General features: G+C 39.4%; 1 protein-coding gene across 1 annotated transcript; it reads left to right on the forward strand.

Annotated features, from left to right (window-relative positions):
• The first annotated feature begins 14,820 nt into the window (after positions 1 to 14,820).
• Positions 14,821 to 22,013, forward strand: LOC121954024 (GTPase IMAP family member 9-like). Its single transcript, XM_042501330.1, has 2 exons — positions 14,821 to 14,872; positions 19,951 to 22,013. Exons 1-2 carry the CDS (start codon positions 14,851 to 14,853, stop codon positions 20,916 to 20,918), a joined length of 990 nt encoding a protein of 329 aa, XP_042357264.1. The 5' UTR covers positions 14,821 to 14,850; the 3' UTR covers positions 20,919 to 22,013.
• The last annotated feature ends 574 nt before the right edge of the window (positions 22,014 to 22,587 follow it).

Below are 22,587 nucleotides of genomic sequence, written 5' to 3' on the forward strand. Positions count from 1 at the left end.
CCTGCCAGATGCAAGGCTCCCTCCTGCAAAGGCCAAGGTCCTCTGGTGTTTGGTCCACACCATGCCCTGGCTCCCTCCTCTACTCGCACGTCTGCTCGTAGTATCAGTTGTGAGGTTGATTTCTTCGTCCAGTGTCACGCTCTCTATCTGGCTGTAGAAGCTAATGTGGTAACTAACGTTAGCTATACAGTTCAATGTAGAGCTAATGCTAACGTAGAAACACTGAAACGTTACCAGCATCACACTGACTGTTTATTTATAAATACACAGCTAATGTAATGAAGACCACCTCTGTAGATAAAATATAGCCAGCAACAGTTATACTGTATTAAAACATGCTATTTCTAACTTTATTGTTTGTGTTTGGTCTTACCGGTGTGTTTGCCACGTGGTCTCTTTGGCTGCATCAGTTGCCGTAGTTACGTGCCTCCGCGTGCATGATGGCCTCCTCTGCAGGGGAGGGGCTGTAGAGCACTGTTGCCAACTTGGCAACTTTGCCGCCATATCTAGCAACATTCTGGACCCCCTTGGCAACTTAATTAGTCAAAAGCAATCAGCGACAAATCTTGCGACTTTTTCTGGTCATTTGAGGAATGATTGCGTTGACAAAGCTCTGCAAAAGCATCCAGCATATCCCGTTCTGCAGTTCACGTTACAACTGAGCTCACGAGAGCCGAATACAGCAGGGCGGCTGCCATCTCCTCCTCCTCACCACTCACACAGCACTCATGCGGTCAGTCTGACCAGCAGTGCCCGCGGTCCCAGCCTGTAGTGGACTCTGCGACCACTCTTAGAGCTGCCTGTCCTTCAAATGAATCACACGTGCATAGCTTATGACCAATCACAGACAATGATTTTGTACAGTTACAGCAGAGCCCTTGCTTAGTACATACTCACAAAGCTCCTTGTCCCTTTTTTTGTTCCTCTGGCCAAATATAAGCTACAAGACCACGTTTTTGTTTTGCTACATTCATTAGGTCACTAAAAAAGAAAAGAGCCAAGGTTATAGTTATATGGCAACAAAAAAAGTTTGTAAATACGTACATAGTTAGTTTGTAAACTACCTGGTCAACCTTTTCTATTCATTTAGCCTCTTTCAGAATTGCATATTATGCAGATTAGTCGATTACATCATCTAGCTACTTCTAGCTACTTTTTGGAGAGCTAACAGCTACTTCCCTTACAGGGGAGTTGGCAACACTGCTGTAGAGGCGGTGTGGAGGCAGGGCTGGAGGAGGGACCTGCAGGCTGTTCCCTCAAATTTTCAACCAAAGTCTCTCTCTCTCCTGAATGTTACTGCAGCTTTAAATGCAGTTGCCAGAAGAAAAAGGTAGCATTAGGCTGTAAACAAACTACACTACTGTCTCCCCCACTATGAGCCATGTCTGGCGCAGTTCAGCTTGATGACTATAGTCTCATTTTGAAACTTCTCAGCAACCATTCCATTGAAGTTCAGTGATTTTCCTTTAAAATTTGTTTGTTATAAATGCTAACTGAGCTAATTAATTGGTATATTGCAACACAATCTAGTTTTGCATGCTGTACTGTGATGTAGGGTTGCCAACTCTCTGAAATGGAAATAAGGAACAGGGTGCAGAGACCGGGGGGCATGCACATATAACAAATATAACGTGTTTACACCTGCGTGACTACATTATTATTACACAACTGTTCAGTCTTTGGCATGGTTTTAATTCAACTTTTTTTTTTAAATGTTCCTCAGTCGTGCAAACAACAACAGTGCAAACTAGTGCAAACAGTAGTCATTACTTTGAATAAAAATAAAATAAAACAAATCAAATCAAAGAACTTTCTTTTAAAGGACCATACCAGTCTTTTTGACGCGTGGGTTCCAAATCATTCTTGCCTTGATACAGAAATCGCTATCATTATTTTTTCATAATCTTTTACCATAAGTGAATTATGTGGTAGTTATTCTCTGCTGAATCACCACTGTCATTGGCTTCAAATATATCTTAAAATTAAGAGCAACTTTTCAGGGGAAAACCAAAAAAATGTTAAGGGAAAAAAAAAAGCACTCTGACGTGTAAAGGTGACTTTCAAGGGTTTGACACACATAACATATTTTCAGATACAATGGAAGCCAATAGCAGTGGTAAGTTGGCAGAAAATATCTATCACATTTTTCACAAATAGTCAAAGATTATGAAGAAAGAATGACACAGTGACTTTTGTGTATAGGTAAGAATTTTTTCTCCTTGATCAACGAGAAGCGCATTCCAGCCAGAAATAGACAGTGAAAAAGGTGTTTTCATGATTATATTGATTCTATATCACTTTTTTTACTGCAGTTTAAAAGTCTCTCTCTGTCACAGAGACAAATACAAAGACATATGTTTCATTCCAACTTCCCTGCTTCCCTTTCAAAACAAGAGCCCTCTGACAACGTCTCTGGGGAAAGAATCACTTCAGTTGCGCTAAGCCCGCCCACATTTAGTTGGTTGCCACCTGCACTCCTCTCCTCTTCTCACCCGCCCTTCCCCTGGTTCTTAAGATCTTACGTGCGACAATCGTCTTCGACGTCAGTTGGATAAATAATGGACGCAAGTGTGACTTCAGTAATGATGTTGATGCTATTTAGCTATGCTACATCCTGATTATACATTTGTGAATTAATTGCATGAGCTAATATCATCTTTAAACTAATATTTAATGTTTACATACACAAGGTTGTACAGCTAAACAGCGTGAGCTCACGTGCAAGTGGGTGCTATCTAGCTATGCTAACATCGAAGTGCAGAGCTGCCAACTCTCACGCAATGAGAGTGAGATACGCGTCCACCTCCTTTCACACACTCTCACGTCACACCCTCTATTTATCACTCCATCAAATCCAAAACAAGAAAAACACTTGTAGGAACTCATGAAGAGGGCCGGTCAAGTCACCAGCAATATCGTTTGGACTTGGACCTTCAGAATGAGAGTTCTTAAGGCAGATCTGCCTATCAAAACTGCCTGACTAATAGGGTTGGGATCCGAAACTCGGTTCCAAATTAGAACCAAGTAGCCTACTTAACGCCAGGTATCGGTTCCTAAACGTGACATAAAAATTAATTAATGCAAAGAAAGGCTATATATATCTGCAAGGCTGTGGCTCGTTTGGCTACCTTCCTGGACCTTTTCTCATCTGTCAGCAGGACGTGTTACTTCACACATCAACACCACAATGAGCTGGAGAGCCAGCGTGCATGACTAGCATGTCACAGCCATATAGTCTATGGTCACAGCCATACCGTAAACCCTCCTGAATTCACGGGAGAATTCTGTTTCATGCAGCCCTCTCTCGGTGTCCTGCCAGTGTCACATTTTTCCTGTATTACTTGAGTCATTCTACAGAAACGTTCACTTTTGGGATAGCAAAATGTCTTAATTTTTTTTCTTTTTCTAACATTTAAACTGGCACTACATTTTTACTAATTTTGCGAGTAGTGAACTGCACCTATTCATTGTTACACATTTAAGCACTGTATAATTCTAATTTTAGGAAAGGGCTCAAGAAGCCCAGCGGTGACCAGTGGCTTGTTAATGGATTTCATCACTCAGGACAAACTGCTACATCTGGAAGTGAGTTTGCAATGTAAAGTGACTAATTTTAGGCAGAATATAAATATTTGAAGTGAAACATTTTCTGTTTGTGTAGTATATTTATATTGAGCATCCTCTCAAGAAACAATATATGCAGGTATGTGCGGGACATAATCACACGGAAAGTCAAGTCAGGACAGGGTCATTATCTTCTTTGAAGATGTTGACCAAGTGGACAGAGTGTTGCACTTCTTAACAGAAGTGCTCGAAAAAACACAGACAGAGAGGTTTGCTGATCAGGTGGTGTTCATCATGAATGTGCTTCTGCCAAAAGGTGAGATTTCATGGACACTTTTTTGATTTGTGGTCTACATAGTTTAGATTACATCTCTCACTTTAACACATGGTCAGTATCCAGTAGAATCTTAGAATGTCATCTACTCATATCAGGTCTTGCCAAGTTGTCACCTAGGACATGACACAATCTTCTTAGATGTCTGATTTTTACTTAAATGTCAAACATGTGGCTTTAATCACCTCTTAACAGTCCACACCCTTGCAGCTGTACACTCCATTTTCCTTGACAAAGTCAAGGAACTGTACAAATGTAACCAGAATACCACTGGAGGTAAGTTGGAAACATGAGGAGAGTGTTGATATAATTTACATAAAAGTTTACAACCCCTGATGCATGAGAATTTCTTAAATTACTTGTTGATCACTTTTCCGTACTGTTTTGTCTCATCAGTGAGAAAGAACTGACTGTTCATTACCTGAGCAAGAATTTGAGCAAGACGCACAACAAAAACTGAGGGACTATGAGGAAACTCTAAAGAAAGCCTTTGATTCTGAGGAGCTTTTAAAAAGACTGTAATAAAATGACCCAAACAAGAGCAAATATTGACTTGTCTTTATTTACAGGCATTGTTGGTTTGACAGCTTTTAAAAACAAGCTAAAAAAAAAATTGTGTGTTCAAAGCTCATAGTTGCTCTTGTGGAGGTGGAGATGGAGGTGCTCATTTTACATTGGTTAGGTTGTCATGATAAAAATTGTATTAGTTGCTAAAAACCTGTATATCTCTCTCTATATATATTTTTCAAATTATCAAGTTTTCTGAAGCTATATTCATTATGGTCTATTATAGTTGCTAATGCATATATATATGTGTATGTATGTATATATATATATATTTGTATGTATGTATATATATATATTTGTATGTATGTATATATATATATATTTTTCAATTTATTATTTTTATTTTTTTATTTTAAATAATTATGTTTTCTGAAGCCATTGTCATTATGGTCTATTATTCTTTTTCAGCCACCGTAGCGAAAGTAATCTTGTAAATCGCAATGTGGGCAAGGTTAAACATTTGACCCCACCCATGTCAGTTGCTGATAGGAGGCATATTATTTTGAAACATTTACAGGAACGTGCTGTCGGCAATGCAGGGGCTTGCGCGACATCATAAATAAATAGAATTTTTATTTATAAATGTGGAAATACGCTAATCATAGCTGCCGGCAGCTACGAATCAGCGACGTTGCAACATGGATGTATTATAAGGAAGTCTGGATACAGCCGTGGGGCCTCATTGACTCCTATGAGAGCTGCTCAGTGGCACATGAAGCAGAGAAAACTCTTTTTCCGGGTTTAGAAAAGTGTAAAATACCCGGATCGACTGGCCCATAGAGCATGCGTAAAGTGATTAACGACAGCCGAACGCGCCGAGTGTACCCGAGCATTGACTCCAACTCACTGGCTCGCTCACACAGATGACCCGAGTGCTCGAAGCGAAACAGCGCCAGTGTGCACGAACATTGCTCTCGTAGTAGCTTAGCTTATTAGCAACAGCAATCGGCGGTAATGACAGCACTGTTCGTTTTAATATTTACGTGATTATCAGATAATGGTATATTTATCTATCTATCTCTACACACACACACACACACATGACACAGACACACACACACACACACACATACACATACAAACTCATCATCGTCGTAATCACGACCGGAGAAATCAAATTAACAGAATCGGAATGTGTTGTGCCCACAAAAAGGTAATAAAAGGTGGTGCCTTGTAATATTGCCCCATGTTTTATTACACAGCTCAACTTAAAAAAAAATACTACGTTCAGTACCTTTCAGTAACTGTCACTAGTGCTCCGCGCTGCTCACTGATAACCGGTAGTTTGAATACAGACCGTAGACTGTATATATACGGTCTCTGATACAGACACGGTAAGACGTCCATATTACAGCTTTACAGCCAACAGCGTATGGATGTGTTGTAAAATGTTTAAAAATGATGAATTGTGATTACAAAATGATGAATTACAGTAAAAAATATCCATTACTACGGCCGGTACAAAAGCCTGTGTGTGTGTCAGAAACTCTTAGAGTTACATGCACGTTCACACGGTAGAGTCCCGCGGGTCCATGCACATTCATTTATGTCTGGAGAAACACCGAATTCCAAATCTTGATTCGGAAAATAGCGCATTTTACGTCTTTAGGACTTAATGTTTTTAATAATGGCTATAAAAAAATGCGTTCTGAAAAGTCAACAAAAAAATTATCCATGATTTAAGGAGGTCTCTTTCCCAATGTTAACATATGGGGAAAAGTCTTTCTGGGCCAGTGTGCGTCATGTGACGCTGTAGTTCCACTTTCGGCCACTATGTAAATTTTGCTTCAGAGGGTGGCGCACTTCCTGGGGGCCTGGGTTAACCGTCTTGATAATGGACTTAGTAGACATCTTTCACCCGTTATATTAGCTAGATCTATCTTACTATGAGAGCCAGCTGTCAGCTAATATATCAATATTGCCTTTCACACTGTGTGGTAGTCAGATATTTACTTAATAAATGAAAATGTAATATATATTTATTATATATTAATTATATTGAAAAAGTAGACCATAATTAACAAAAGCATTTTTTCCTTACACAAAGCATGACATAGCCTGGCTCCTTTTGTGTAAAAGAATTTTTGATGACAAAAAACTTCAGAAGTTCAGGGTTCACGGTCCATGCAGATATGTGTGTGTGTGTGTGTGTGTGTGTGTGTGTGTGTGTGTTTGTTGTTTTTTTCAACACTTTTCCATATGCCTCTTTGCCTAAACCTAGCCATCCGTAAATGTTTTACCTAATCCCAACCATCATGACATCTGTGCCGTTGTGTAAACATAGGGTCCGTGCTACATCATCCCACCATGTGTATTTGTTGACATCACCGTAAAGGCATCCCAGAGCATAAACAGCTGACACAGAGGGGGTACCTAAAACATCACAGGTAGATACTGAAGGTCCTGACAGAGACACACCATGTGACAGCTTGGGATGAGAATGTGTTGTCCAGTTTGCATGCTGATGGTTCCATCCCCAGCTTCTCCAGTCTGCTGCCGGGAACAATGAAATATAAGAAGCACAAAGGTCTCTATAGGGCAGTCGAGAGGGGCATCGGAACCCAGTTTGCTGTTTTTTTCTACATTTACCATTTGCCTCCTTCCTCTACTCCTAACCATGTGCCATGTGCTGTTGTTGCCTAAAAATAATGTGATACATTAAAACTTTCAGGAAAATCCATATTCCCTTGATGGGTACAGATATGAACTCCATTTGCAAGTCAAAAATGGTAATTGTAACTCTTGAATGAGCCCAAATGACTGTCCTTGCTGTCCATCTGTCTGTCTTGAAGTCTCTTCATAGTTTATGTTTAGATCCATACCTCAGTGGTCACTTTCTCAGCACAGGAGGTAATAAAGTGTTCATCATGTGCACAACACACTGCTGTGCAGTGGGAAAACCGCCACTCCAAAGGGGCTATTCACTTTCCTTACATCCTCCCAGAGGGAACCGTAGATCAGTCTGCAGCAGACCTGCTCCTCCCCAGGGAGCTGTGGCCCTCCCCCACCCCCCGAGGATTGCAGACAGCTAATCTGTCATTCCTCTCTGCAGGACTCCTCTCTTATTATAGGGCAGACTATTTCAAAAGAACATAGTCATCATATATGAGACTCACCTTGCAGGTGAAGTGACACATCCCCACACAGCAGTGTCAGTAACACACTGACCCCTCATCCATCACTGACATCAGGACTGTGCTGCTGGACACATCCCTATCACACAGAAATATGTGCAGCAGAATCATCTGGAACCCGAAACAACTGATGACATCGGTAAATGACACATATCTCAATGGTGTTATGAGGTCAGGGTGATTTAAATTAGGGGTTCAAAGCCACATTGACGTAATGGTTTCCCTCAGTAACAGTAAGGCTCACAATTTGATATTATTTCCATACTTAACACAAAATTTAAATACATGGAAACTACTAGCTAATGCAACAGCTAGTCATACCATCATGTGGATTTTTAAGACACACTTTATCGTCAGTCTGTCCCTGGCTCAGTCTGTCATACCAACACGCACTCATCTCAAGTCATCACATGTTGCCGTGTTGCAGTGGTCTTCCATATCTACATATTCACTCACTCTAGGTATCCTGCATCTGCTCTTTACTTTCCCGGATGCCGCTACTGTGATGTCAACATATGCACATGGTGGCACAGATAATTATTACATTTAGACGGGAAGCAAACACTGGACTCAAAGGTGACAATCCAGGGTTTACTGGATTCATCCACCACCCCTCTCACTCACCCTTCATGCTCTTATATTACATCTTTACTGGCAGCGTTTCATGCTGATGCAACAGTTTCCATCCGTCTTTCCCGGCACACTCTTACCTGACGCTGTCCAGCACTCTATCATGCAAAGTGAAAGGTGGCTTTGGTCTTTGAGATCTTTGCATCACTGCAAAAGCGGCAGTATTTGATAACTTTAGCATGAGAACAAGCTAGAATGACATACCTTGTTTCGTAGTCATATCAAGATGCAGTGGAGAAGGAGGAGCAAACGTAGCACTGTGTCTGTGTCAAGTGTCATTTCTTTGATTCATATAAGTTCTTACTAAGATAAGAGCATTTTTTCTTTGCATTTTTCATGTCCTTGGAGCAATAATAACAAAAATGTATGTTTTTTTTAGTCTCTTAAATATAGGCTGAAACCAAACAGGTGAGATGGTTTATGGTAAAAGAGAAAGAAAAATATAATTACAAATCATTTACTGTTATACTGCTTGTAATATGTTCCATCCCAACATATATCAATTTGTGACCATGGATTATAAGTATTACCAGTGCTAATATTATTTCCATGCAGGAAGGCCTATTCTAGATATTTACCATTACACTACTGTAAACTGTGAAAAAATCATACTGAGATAATTTTTTTCATTAAATATATAATGGACATTAACAACAGTAAAAAATTGATTGGGTTTTTTAAAAATATATCTTGACATAATTTGCTTTGCCGTAAAAGGCCAGTTTAACTGTTTGGTAACACGTGGCTTTAGACAGTAAAAAAAATCATACTCACAAAATTATTTCACGATACATATATATATATATATATGTATATTATATATATATATATATAATGGATAACATTCATTTAACAACAATGACTGATCACCAAATCAACCATTTAGTAGAGTGTGTTTTGAAAAAGAAAGACTGTTGTTAGATTTTATTTTTGTATGAAATAACATAAATTTGTTCAGTAAGACCTCTGAAAATGTAAAATGTGGCTTACGTAAATAAAAATGTAAAAAAAAACACCACACAGAGCCCTCATGTCTGCAGTCTAACTTCCTATAGGAGGTGAACTGTACAGGCAGATTGTTAAAAACACATTAAAGACACAATGACATCTCATGGCTTTTTAAAGCATAACATACTAAAACTAAATTGTCAAGGTAGCTCAGAGGTAGCTCAGTCAGGATGAATTAAATTCAACACATTTTTCGTAAAATAAAGTGGCTTAAAGTATAATCTACAAAACTATTGAGCAGGATGTTAAAGAGATTTTTTCTGACTTGTTTGAAGTAACTGATACTCGTTCCTTGAATCAAGTGCTAAAATCTGTACAAGTGAAGTGATCTCACACTAAAATATTTTTTTGTAAGAAAATGGCCTTAAACAACCCATGACTTGTAAACATGGTTTATCTTTTACAGCACAGTGTGTTGCATCAGTATTTCCAAAACCTTTCACATGTGTTAATTCCTCTCATGGACTGTCATATAAGTGTAAGGTCCCTGTAACAACTGACAAAGACAACAAAAGAAGTAACCAAAATTCAGGCTAATTAGCCCGTTTGCTCTCAGAATAAAAAAATCCAGCCACTTATGTCATCAAAGCTTCGACAAGGCAGACTGAATAAGAACCGTGCTGCATTTGACAAAATCATTACCTGCTGAAAGACCTGGCTTTTAATGAGATAAGTGGATATGGTGAGACAAAGGCTCAGCCTGAGTGAATATCTAAAAATACAACAAATGTTCAAACAAATAACAGTAAAGTGGTTACTTTCGATTTAGATGCAGGGAGCCAGCCTACAGACTTCAGCTTCCTGACAGGTTGCCATGAAGGCTGCAGCCCCCCTACACAGACTTTGCCAGTTCTGAAATGTCACAGTATGCAAATGCTTCATAATTTAACTGACTGCTCTTACACCTTTCATCTGCTTTAAACATTCAGCCGGGTCCCCTGTGGAACAAGAGCAAAAGTGATTTATTAGAAATGGTGTAGTTTGTAGGGCTTCAAACTTAAATCCTCAGCGCTTTACGTAAGTGACAGGTAATAGAGCCAAGTGCTGTCTGTATTCAATTTGTTTCAAGAGGCTGCCATTCTTTGGGTGTGAACAGTATGCACAGCAGCAGAGTAAATATTCAGCAAGCAGCAAGTCTGAAAATTAATTTGGGATCCAGTGGGCATGACTTGTTGAAACAGAGACCAGCTGGAGAGCCAATCAGTCTCACAAAGAGACAATCATAAAATGTAAATACTGGACACTTGACTCTTGAACAGTGTGTGTGTGTGTGTGTGAGAAAACACATGTGGATGGAAAGGCAATTCTCAGACAACACTGACATCAAGTGGCTGCTTGTGGGAACTTCAGCGCATAGGACAATGAACTCAATTTACAGCCAAATGTGCCCCCCCATAAAGTGCCTGCTTCCCCCCAACAATTTTCTAATTAACAATAAAGATAAAGTGATTCACACTGGGAATTCTTTTTGTACTTTTAGTATACATGAGGTGCCAGAGTGCATAAAATAGCATCAAATAGAGCTTGTTTATCTAAAAAGGTGACTCGACAGAGGTCCTTGCTGAGCCCCTAATGTCCTAACGTGAAACGTCCTAAAATCTGAGACATGTGCTAAAATCCTAGAAATGTATTAGAATCCTAGAAACATCCTAAACCCTAGAAATGTCTTACAGTCCTAGAAACATCATCAAATCTGAGAAATGTGCAAAAATCCTAGAAATTCATGAAATCCTAAAAAAAAATGAAAAATCCTAAAATTCTGCAACTGGTCCCTGGCCCTAACCCTTTCATTTTGCAAAAGTGGCCCCCGAGCAGAGTTGAGTATCCCCGCTGTAGGAGTTAATCTGCCTCATGTATTCAAACAAATGTCTCATATACCGTATATGAGTTATTGTTGTAGTTACTGCCATGCCCGTTATCTCCAGCATGTCATCAATTACAGAAAGTAGATCAACTGTTTACTGTTAGATTTTTTTTGCACAAGTACAAAACAGCTGATAAAGTTTTATTGTGGTGTGACTGCTGTCAAAAATTCAACACAAAGAAAGACCACCTTCATTTCAGGGAATTCCCATACGCATGCCATCAGTGACTTAGAACAAAAGATAATTTGTAGTGTTAATGTTGAGGTCATGTTAAAGGTTTTAATGTATTTTAACTTAGATTCAAGACCATAAAACATGCAGAAAAAAGAGAACAATGCCAACTTCTGTCGAGTTATGGAGACCTATCCTGAAGTTGTCCGGACAAGTTAAACTAGTTTGTCAGTGTGTGTTTTCTCAAGCTTTTCAGAGTTACAACAGCTGCCCGAAACAAACACAACTCACTAACAAGATCAGGCTGAATCCTAGTACAGTGATATATGCTCATAACACATGATAACACCTATAAACACAATATTATTAGAACAGATTTTTTACAATATTTCTCATTTACCATATAATTACATTTGTATGTTTTACATTGATATAAAGTAATGAACTGGACAGCTTAGTTTTTCACAAAATTGTATTGACTGTTTCAAAATATCTTACATGTTTTTGATTATGACAGCATTAATTACCTGGTATTAATGCGATGCAGAGGGCGGCTTTTACCACAGTTGCTTTCCCTGTGCATATTCATGTTCTATCTTCATCACCAGCAACAATTACTAGCAGCAGTACATGTGACACCAAAATTACTTTCTTTTCATGTTATAATTTCAGTGTTCACATAGCAGCAGCCCCAGGTAGCCAGCTGGAAGCAGACAGGTTGCTGTGATGCAGAATAAAGTAAAGTAAAAAGTAAAGTAAGGCAAGGGGGTACTCATTATGTTCAAGCATGCAGGAGCATCTGCTGAGCCTTTCACAGGCTAGGGGGCAAGAGGGTGGCACACTTACTTTATGTATAGTTACAAGTTCTAGAACTTTAGAATGGGATGTTTCTGACAGGTTCTACAGTGCCATGAGTTGTAGAGGGTTATAGATTGTAAAATGTCATGGTTCTAGTATATTACAGTTCTACAATGTTAAGTTTCAATTGTAAAAAAAAAATAAAAAGTTATGAATGCTTGTTAGATCTAGAATGTAAGGCTTCTAGAATGTTAAGTCAAAGTTTTTGGCATGTTACAGGTAGAGAAAGTTTTACAGGGTCTAAAAGTTTTGGATTCCAGAATGCTATGGCTCTAGAATAGTACAGTTCTAGAATGTTAAGGTATAACTGTAGAATGTAAAGTTTTGAATGATTGTTGGATCTAGAACATTAAGCTGTTGTTACATCAAAGGTTTTGGCATGTTACAGTACATGTGGTTTTAAAGTGTTAGAGGTTCAAGAAGTTATGGTTATGTAATAGTAAAAAGAGTGTTAAGTAAAAATTAGATTGCAGAAGTTATGAGTTGTAGAATGTCAGGGTTCTTTAATGTTATTGTTACGGTGAAGAGGTGCTGCTGACACAGGCTGCAGGGCACGGAGGGGGCACATGACATTCATTCTAGAACGACATAGTGGCGAGGGTTCTAGAAGTTACAGTTCTAGAATGTTATAGTTCTGGAGTGTTAAATCAAAATTGTAGCTTGTAGAAGTCATGAGTTGAGAATGTCAAGGTTCTTGAATGTAAGGAGGCGCTGCTGACCGTTTACAGGCCCGAAGGAAAGGGTGTGCAGCAGCCCCATATGGCATGCCCATGCAAAGTCATAAATTCAAGCTTGTTAAGGTTCTGGAATGTTTCTAGCTAATCCCAGGTTGTAGAGTGTCACAGATTCTGGAATATTACAGTTCTAGAATGATATGGTTCTAGAATGTTAATGCAGAATGTGTAGTGTGTAGTTATGAATGTTTGGTAGATCTAGAAAGTTAGGGGTTCTAGAAGCTACCGTTCTAGAATATTATAGTTCAAGAATGTTAAGTAAAAACTGTAAAGTGTAGAAGTTATTAGTTGTAGATTATTAGGGTTCTCTAATGTTATTCAGCAACTCCATATGGCATGTTCTTGCTTGATCATAAGTTCTAGAATGTTAGGGTTCTGGAATGTTTCTAGCACAACCCAGGTTCTAGAGAGTCGCAAGTTCTTGAATGTTACCCATAATTTCCACCAGATCCCTGTGCGGCCTGGCTCCAATCCGTCATGGCAGATGGAGCACAGAGCAAAACTGCAGCGGAGCCGTAATGCAATGCACATGCAAGCGGTGGAAATCCTGGGTTACGGGTTCCAGAATGGTACAGTTCTAGAATGTTATACTCCAAAAATTATAATGTAAGATGTTAAGCTATGACTCTTTGTTAGTTCTAGAATATTAGAGTTCAAGAATGTTAAAGGTCCAAAATTTTAAGTTCAAGGTTCTTGTGTGTTAAAGGTTTTAGCAGGTTTAGAGTTTTATGAGTTGTAGGAGTAACAGTTCTAGAATATAATAGTTCTAGAAAGATAAGTTACATTTGCAGAATTTTAAGTTAGTCGTAGAATGTGAGGGTTTGAGCGTGTTACAGTTGTTTAAGTAACGTGTTACCGCCGACCCTTAGAGGCTGGAGAAGGGCGCGCTCATGAGGTGGTGAGTATTACCATTTACCGGCCCAGGGTCAAGTGTCATGATGCAGCTGCTCCTTGTGGCACAGCCTGCTTATGACTAATTAGGAGTTCTAAAATGTTTCTAGCATGTCCAGGTTCTTGTGTGTCAGGGGTTCTTACTGGTTCTAGAATGTCACAGTTTCTAGAACATTACAGGTGTAAGTATTACCTGTGTGTATTTTTAACTAATGAGCAGGTGACAACTTGTATGGTAGCCTTGGGCAGCAGTGTATGTGAGTGTGATAAAATCAAATTTTACTGGTGTTATGCCTTGTATTATTTACACATGACAAATGATTGATTAGCTATACAAGTCCATGTTCCATGCAATTCCACTGAGGTACCATGTCACAATGTCCTGAGCAGTGGCCAAGTGTCAGAGATTTATTAAAACTACTGATCTGATCAATGAGCAAAATACCATGTCTGTGAGAACTATGTTTTTTTCTTCTTTTCCCTTTTTTTATTGTATTCTATTTGATTGATTTAGTTGGCTTAAGCTTTATCTACCCATAGTGAAACTGAAAAGCTCGTGAGAGCATAAGGCTTGAGCAATCATTCGAAGCATTTACAAAAATAGGTTTATCTATCTATCTACTTTGTTGTCTTCCTCTACTCAAGGCTAAGCTAACCATCAGCCGGCTCCAGCCTCATATTTACACCAGTTAGGACTGAACTGGGTGCAGGGCTAACTTGTTATGCTTCACATCAGAAGGAAAGATAAGCTCAAAGCACTAAGCTAAACCTTTCCCCTCAAAATTGGATATTTGGTTCATTTCAGAACAAGAAATGGTATTTGTGTGACTGGGTGTTTCAGTCTTTTGAAATGGATGTGTTCTAATTAACTCATGTGTAAGTCTACATCAAATGACAGTGTCTAAATGTGACATTCCACATGATCTGTGATTCATTTTAAAAACATGCTGCACTTCCTTGTGCTCGGAAATTCCAGCCTAGCAGAAAGAGAGGGAACGCCCATGTGCAGGTATGAAAGGTAAAGTCTGACAAGTTTCAAACAAATTCATAGCATTACAGGACAGATAGCAGCAGGATCCATTGATCTTTTCAACATGAGCCTACCATACTATCAAGGTAAGAGTCAGCTGTTTCTCTGTAAAAGTGGCAGTTCAGTGGATTTATTTTTTCATTGCCCTTTTTTGAGTTATTCATATTAATACGCATATTTTGTTGTTTTTTTAACATCCGTCTGGATTTTACTTTTTTCCAGTATTGTCTTTATATTGCAGTGAAGCATCAAAATTCTAGCCGTTTGATAGTGAATTATGAAGTTTGAAAACCACTTTGCCGAAATAATTCAGTATTCCTTTGTGTGTGTGTGTGTGTGTGTGTGTGTGTGTGTGTGTGTGTGTTTTGTTTTGTTTTGTTTTTTTTGTTGGTGTGTCATGCTCAACGTGACTTTATCTTGTTTCTTTATCTCTTATTCAGTCTCTTTTTCAAACTCTGTTTGGACTATATTGGATCAATGTCTGTGAGCTGCTCTGATAGAGAGAGACAGTGTTTTGTTTCACTGCGTTGTTGCTTCTCGCTGGTTAAGAGGTTTAAATTCACGTGTTTACCACAGTGGTGTGTTTCCATCAATGTCGGTTTTTGATGCAGGTGAGAATGCCAGTTGTTACTTTTCCCACTATATTAGAAAGCCAGATGTTAGTAGAGGCTGCACTGTACTGCACTGTGATGCTGTGGGCATGTTTTTTGACTTTGCCTTCAGCTCCCTTCTATACTCTCCTCAGTTACTCTCAGCTGCTGTGCTCCTGCAGAGAGGAAGACACAGGCAGAGAGGATTGAGAGAGAGGAGGACAGGGAGACAGAGAGCAAGGGAGGAGAAAAAAAAACACCTACTACGGTGTGCAATCCAAAATATGCAAGGCCTTACATAACACCTGACTCTAATGCATATGTGCTGACACTAGAAACGATAAAACCAAAAGAGTTTCACAAGACATGAAAGTCTTAAATGAAATCAGAATTTGCAGAAGAGACCAATGCCTAAAATGACAAGCTGTCTGTTATGTCATCATTACCCTGGTAACAGAGACTCAGACATGCAGTTTTTTAAAAATCCACCTGTAAAAATTAAGAGTCTTTCCACATTACAGAACTAAACGGCAGACGGACCATGTGTATAATAATATAATAATGCAATAGAAGCTGTAAATAAGGAAAGAGAAAGGGGGGGGGGGCAATAATGGTAACAATAACATAACATATAACAATAGTGATAGACAAAAGCACATGGTGGGATGTCCACATCCAGGCAGTGCAGAGGCAAAGGATGCAGAGTTAAATTGCTCAGCTTTAATCAATAAATAAGTCAGTATTTGAATGCAGGACTTCTACAGTGTCTGGTATTAATAGTTTTAATATTATTGTTGGTAGTATTACTTTAGGCAAAACATTCTATGTGCTTATTCTACCAATACAAATAGCCAACTAACATTTCCACTTAGAGAAAGGGTGAAAAGTATAGCCAGACGACATGAGCCTGTGGCCTCCGAATCGCTATATCCACCCAGTGTTGGGGGTAACGAGTTACAAAGTAACGAATTACTGTAACGATATTACTTTTGGGGGTAACGAAGTAAAGTAACGCATTACTCTAAAAATATCGGTAACTACACTACTTTACTAGACTACAGGAACGTGCTTTCCTGCGTTACCTGGGCCGTGTTTGCCTGTGCTGTGTCTGTCTGTTTAAGTGGCGCAGGAATTATGTGCGTGCTGCGGCTGCTGTCTATGTGCGTGCGCAACACGTGCTGCATAGAGAGGGGCGAGTGACGTTGCTGCCAGTACGAACAGGAGAGAGGGAAATGGAGACGGAGACTGAGACGGAGACGGAGACTGGGGGGTTCGGCCAGTGGCGATATTCCCACTACTTTCAGTTTATTGCTCGAAAGGACAAAAATATTCGAGTGAAGTGCACTCTATGCCCAGGCGACAGGCTCCTTTCAACTGCTGTCCTGTATCTACTCGGTAAATTAAGAAATGGGAAAGTAAAGTAATAAGTAGTGAAGTTACTTTTTAAATGCAGTAACTAGTAAAGTAATTTCATTACAATTTACAGAAGTAACTAATAATAAGTAACTAATTACTTTTTTTGAGTAACTTCCCCAACACTGTATCCACCTGCACAAAACACAGTCAAGTCACAGCTATGCACATTTTGAAACAAAGGAAAAATACACTAAGTCAATGTATTACACACTCTCTCACACACACACACAGATTCCTTTCTTTAAAGTTAGATAACCACTTGGTGGAAGTGAATCCTCCAAAAACTTCAGAGTACACATCCTTCTTCAAAGGTGTTGGACTGAAGGTTAAAAGTTTAGCAGGGTTCATACTTCTTCAAAATATATCCAAATAGTTTATTTCAACAAATCAAACATTTGACGTTTTTGGCCTTAATATAACCATGATTTACTCTTATTAACTCTTTACTTCCCTTACATGTAATGTAATGTTGAGAGTGGCAGAGGATGTTGAAATTTGTGCATAAAGCACAAATTGGTGAATGAAGTGTCTGACTCATAAATGTAATGTTGGAGGACCTCCAGACCAGTCTTACTGACTTGTGTCCCCCAGGCATGGTGCATGGAATCCCTTATTTTTCCACACTGAAAGAGGCAACCCAAAGGGTGTGTTGCTTTGCTGAGGACTCTCAAGCACTGCTGCATTCATCCACCAGTGCTAAGCTAGCTATTGATGATCAGTACCTGAATACAAACCATACACTAATGGCTTGTTAAACTGAATGTTTGGGTTTTTTTTCACTTCTAGATGTGTTAATAAATTTTGTGACAAGTGAGGAGGATTTGAGGTGTTTAATAGGCACCTTTAACAGAGCTGGTCTCAGAAACAAAATAATGTCACTACTTTAGGAGTGTTTGTAAAATTACAGAGACCAACTGATTACATCAAATAACTTGCCCACCAATTATCTACATTTCCACCATCCACAGTGCATGAAAACAGTGGAGTCATAGTTGCAGATCCTGATGTTGAAAACATTTTTTTTTACATTTAATAATGCTTTGGTGGATACTCAGGTGGTGCCAGTTAAAACCCACAAAACAAAAACACAACACAAAGTCACAGTGGTATCAAGCAAACAGTTTGTCTGTCCAGATCATAAAGAGCAATTTGGCAGCAGAGCATAACAGGACTGACGAGACCAAACATGATAACACATGAACAGTAACAACATATAGGTCTATTTTTAACTTTGTGACATTATTACATGACACACAAGAAAAAGCCAAGCAGCACCTGACAGGGCTGAGAAATAAAGCCAATGCTAAAGTGCTAAAAACTGCAGTTCATCTAATGGCCACTTGAGACTGGCTCCAAATGCGAGTCGCCATACATCTCCATGTTAAAATACCTAACTTTACAACAGAAATAAACATATTTACATACTGGTACAGTTAAAAAAAAAAAAAGGTCTATGTAGGTAATTTTAACATGAATGACAAAGGCACTCAATCCAGTTGGAGATATCAACTATAGAGATGTCAGCCTTTTCACCAGTAGAACTAGATGGCACTCGGCTTGTCAAAAAAAAAAATATATTTGAAAACCAACAGTTATGTCTCTTTCCTGAAATCATGACCCAGTTACTCAAGATAATCCACAGACCTCATTGTGAGCAGTTTCACGTCGGAGCTAAGTTCTTTCTACTTAAGTAGTACTGCATTCTGTATTAGAACATCGAAGGAAGTGTGCATCTACTTAGGCTTGGTCTTATGACAGCCTAAAATGTAAACATTATACACTGGCTAGCTCAGTGGTGCCAGGTGAGCTAGCAGTAGATGCACGCTTTTTCTGCATGGTGATTTGGTTGGCAGATGCAGTTCCAACACTCACTTGTCAGTGGACTGCTGCATTTACATAATGCGTTCTCTGTATCCACCTGCATCTGCTGGTGATGTTTCAGGATGCCAAAACCAATGCTGGGATGTCAACAAAAGCACATGGTTATGTTTAGAGAAAAAAAGCACATGGTTATGTGTAGACAACAAAAGCACATGACAACCAACGCCGGGACGTCATCAGAAGTGCATGGCTAGGATAGGCTACAAAGGCATAGGTGGTTATGTTTAGACAACAGAAGAACGTAAATAGGTTTTGTAAAAAGCATCATGGCTTGGCTTTACATTCATGTGGGTAGTGAACGCCATACTACGCGACAGACTGGCTTTTGAACCCTCCTCCCCACCCTTTAAGAACCCTCACACTCTTTATATTATGTGGTTACTGGCAGCTCTTCAGCCTGATGCTGTCTAGCAATGTATCATATGGCCACAACAGGTTCTGTCTGGCCACGTTGTCAATTGACACCACCAGGCAGCATATCATACCGCTATGCAAGGTGGTTTTTGGAATCAGTGTCTTATATGGCAATCACTGACAAAGCAGCAGCCTTTGACGACTTCAGAATGAGAACTGGAAGTTCAACAGAAAGAGATCAGTTTCAACATGAAACTGCTCACAACAAGGTCTGTGAATTATCCTTAGTAACTGGGTCATGATTTCTGGAAAGAGACATTGTAGTCGAGCTTCTAAAATGTTTGGTTTTTTTTTTTGTTTGTTTGTTTGGCGCTTTGAGCATTACAAGCTGAGTGCCTTCTAGTTCCATTATATTGAGTAGAAGACAGGCACCTACTACGATGGATATCTCCAACACTCCAACTCACACAAAAAAAATGTAGATTGATAAATAACACTAAAGCAAAGAGGAAAAATATGTATTTTTGATTTGAGGTTGAACAGTCCCTTTGAAATGCCTTCAAGGTCTTATGGAAAGTACTCTGAACAGCGTTGTTGTTGAAATGTGCTCTATCAATAAATCTCTTGTGTGGTAAGTGACACCAACATGAGTCATCTTGTGAGTTGAGAACATTTTTTGACCTGTTGGATGCTGGAACCTTTCCAGACCTGTTGAATAACTTCGAATTGCATTGTCATCAACCTTAGCAAAGGCTGTTTATTAAGCCTTGTAACCTGGGCTCAAAGGATAAGCGCACTATGAAACTGTTATCTTATTAAAGGTGACAAAATGGAATCAGTTAAGACCTTTTTTTTCCATCTGGAGTGTGCACACAGCCTCTCTGTATGCACTGTATGACGAACGGTGTATTTCTCTCCGACAGGGTTCGGAGGTACCACAGATCCAAATGAAAGGAGGATTGTTCTAGTTGGGAAGACTGGTGTGGGGAAGAGCGCTACAGGAAACACCATTCTGGGGAGAGAAGCGTTTGAATCGGAGATGTCTCCATCTTCTTTGACGTCTGAATGCAACAAAGCTAAGGGTTTTGTTGGAGGTCGAAAGGTTGCAGTTATTGACACTCCAGGGTTATTTGACACTAATTTCACCCAAGAAGAAGTGTTGAAGAGAATAAAGATGTGCATCTCTCTGTCTGCTCCTGGTCCTCACGCCTTCCTGGTGGTTCTTCAGCTGGGCAGGTTCACCCAGGAGGAGAAGGAAACCGTCAAGATGATTCAAACAACTTTTGGTGAAGATGCAGCTAAATACACAATGGTGCTATTCACACATGGAGACCAGCTGAGGAAGCAAACCATAGACGGCTATATTTCAGAGAGTCCAGATCTGCAAGCCCTCATTCGGATGTGCCACCGCAGATACCATGTCTTCAACAACGAAGTCAAAGATCCTGTGCAAACCAATCAGCTCCTGGACAAAATTGACAAGATGACTATGGCAAATGGTGGAAGCTACTACACCAGCGAAATGTTCATGAAAGCAGAGGCAGCCATAGAGAAGGAGAAAGAGCGACTCCTGAAGGAGATGGAAGAGAAGAGGCAGAGAGAGCTGGATGAACTGAGAGCCAAATATGCAGGACGGGCCTTCTGCAGGGAGGAGAAGCAGCTTCATATAAGATACGAGTATGAAGCCAGAGCTCGAGCTGAAAGATCAAACGAATTTGTTGGTGCTCCGGCAATAGTTATAGCCACGGTCTGTGGTGCTGCTGTCGGAGGTGTGTTAGGAGCTGCAGGAGGTCCAGTTGGTGTGGTAGTTGGAGCTGCAGCTGGAGCAGCTGTAGGAGCTGCTGTTGGTGTACTATCCGTAAAGGTTTCACAGCGTTGCCATGTGCAATAAGGACTAGGCTTGGGCTTGGGCATTAAGAAATGTTGTTTTTCAATACTGTCATAAATACAGGCAATCCTCTTTCTATTAAACTCATTGTATGAAGTGTCCAGCAAGCACCACCAGAGCTCAGTCTCCGGTCTCTACTTGTGGAACAGGCAGTTGAGCTGAAAGACACAGTGACACCAAGTGGTGGAGGGAGAAGTTATAGTACTGTAAACAGCTGGCAGCCAGCAGGCAGAGAGAGACCATGAGGAATAACAGCAGGTTCTTCCCATCTAACTTGGTGAATTAAAGATTTATTTTGACCAAACCGGAGCTGGTGATTGTTGGAACAGTGAACTTACAAACGAGCTGACTTCAGGAGGGTATGGAAGAATGTAAAAGTAGATACCGCTCAAGTCTAACGAGGACCATAGAGAATAAAGTTAATCAGTGGTGTTTTAAATCTAATTCTGTAGTCACATATAATCTGCTATTGCTTCTTAGTAAACTCTTTGCACTTATAATTTGTATTAAAGATGACTCTCAAAATCCCTTTTTTTTTGATAACTGAAATATTTTGTATCTTAAAATAACCCGGTCTCATTCTGAAGTTGTCAAACATCACTTCTCTGTCAATGATTTCCTTTTCAGACACTGACAAAAAAGCTATCCTTTCACTGTGGTATGATCAGTGTGTAATGATGTGAGACGGCATCAGTTTGAAATGTATTAATTGCCTAAACCTAACAACATGCTTTTGCTGCACAAGGACATAAATGTAAGCATGGAATTTTTAAATCAACATTGTACTTTTATTGAAAAAAAAAAAATCTGCGCCTAATATGCAGAATTTGCACATTTCCTGTGAAAACAAAAGTGTATTTTGAAAAAGATTTTGCGTAAATTGAACATCAACAACAGTTGCACCCAGGATACCTAGTAGATGTCAAAAGTCCACTGAACATGCGGTGATATGTGACAAGTTGGGAGAGAGAGTGTGTTCTTTAAAAAGGTAGAACTGACAGACTTGTGTATTGACTGTATAATAATGTATAATATGATTCTTGTACTTTGCATGATGGATTGTCACTTAATGATTGTATAGAATCTAAATAAACTGTGTTGAACGTTATGTTGATTAGTGAAATTCATTCCTTGATTTAATATAGGAGGAACTAATTTCTAAGTAATTTATAACAACAGACAACTCTGTCTTAAATGAGACATATTATGCTCATTTTAAGGTTCATACTTTGCTTTCGGGTTTCTGTTGCTACATGTTTACACGCTTTCATGTAAACAAAAATGTGAAACTTTTTTTTTCTTTTTCTCACACCGATGCAGCATATTCATATGCATGTGTTTATTTTATGTATGTGATGTAACACAATCACTTATCATACATGGTACGGTTTTATACTATACCTTCTCGATGACCACATGTCATTTCATTCTGACACACATAATGTCAATAGCATCACGTCAGCTAATGTGCTTCGAAACTAATTGTTCTCCTTGTGTTACCTTGACAACAAAGTATGTTTACCCCTCTTGGAGTGACTGACATGATAAACAGCTGCGTTCGAGAATCTTCAGCTCTGATTGGTTGTTTTGGTTCATGTGCTGTGATGCAATTTAAACTGCAATAGCGTAGGCAGAGGAATCTCATCCTTTTCACAGATTATCCTTCTCATTT

This window comes from Plectropomus leopardus, chromosome 14 (assembly GCF_008729295.1).
Source record: "Plectropomus leopardus isolate mb chromosome 14, YSFRI_Pleo_2.0, whole genome shotgun sequence".
Taxonomy (NCBI): Eukaryota; Metazoa; Chordata; class Actinopteri; order Perciformes; family Serranidae; genus Plectropomus; species Plectropomus leopardus.

Coding starts and splice junctions, on each gene's coding strand:
- LOC121954024 (XM_042501330.1), top strand. CDS start 14,851: ATGAGCCTACCATACTATCAAG. Junction 14,873..19,950: donor GAGCCTACCATACTATCAAG/GTAAGAGTCAGC, acceptor TCTCTCCGACAG/GGTTCGGAGGTACCACAGAT.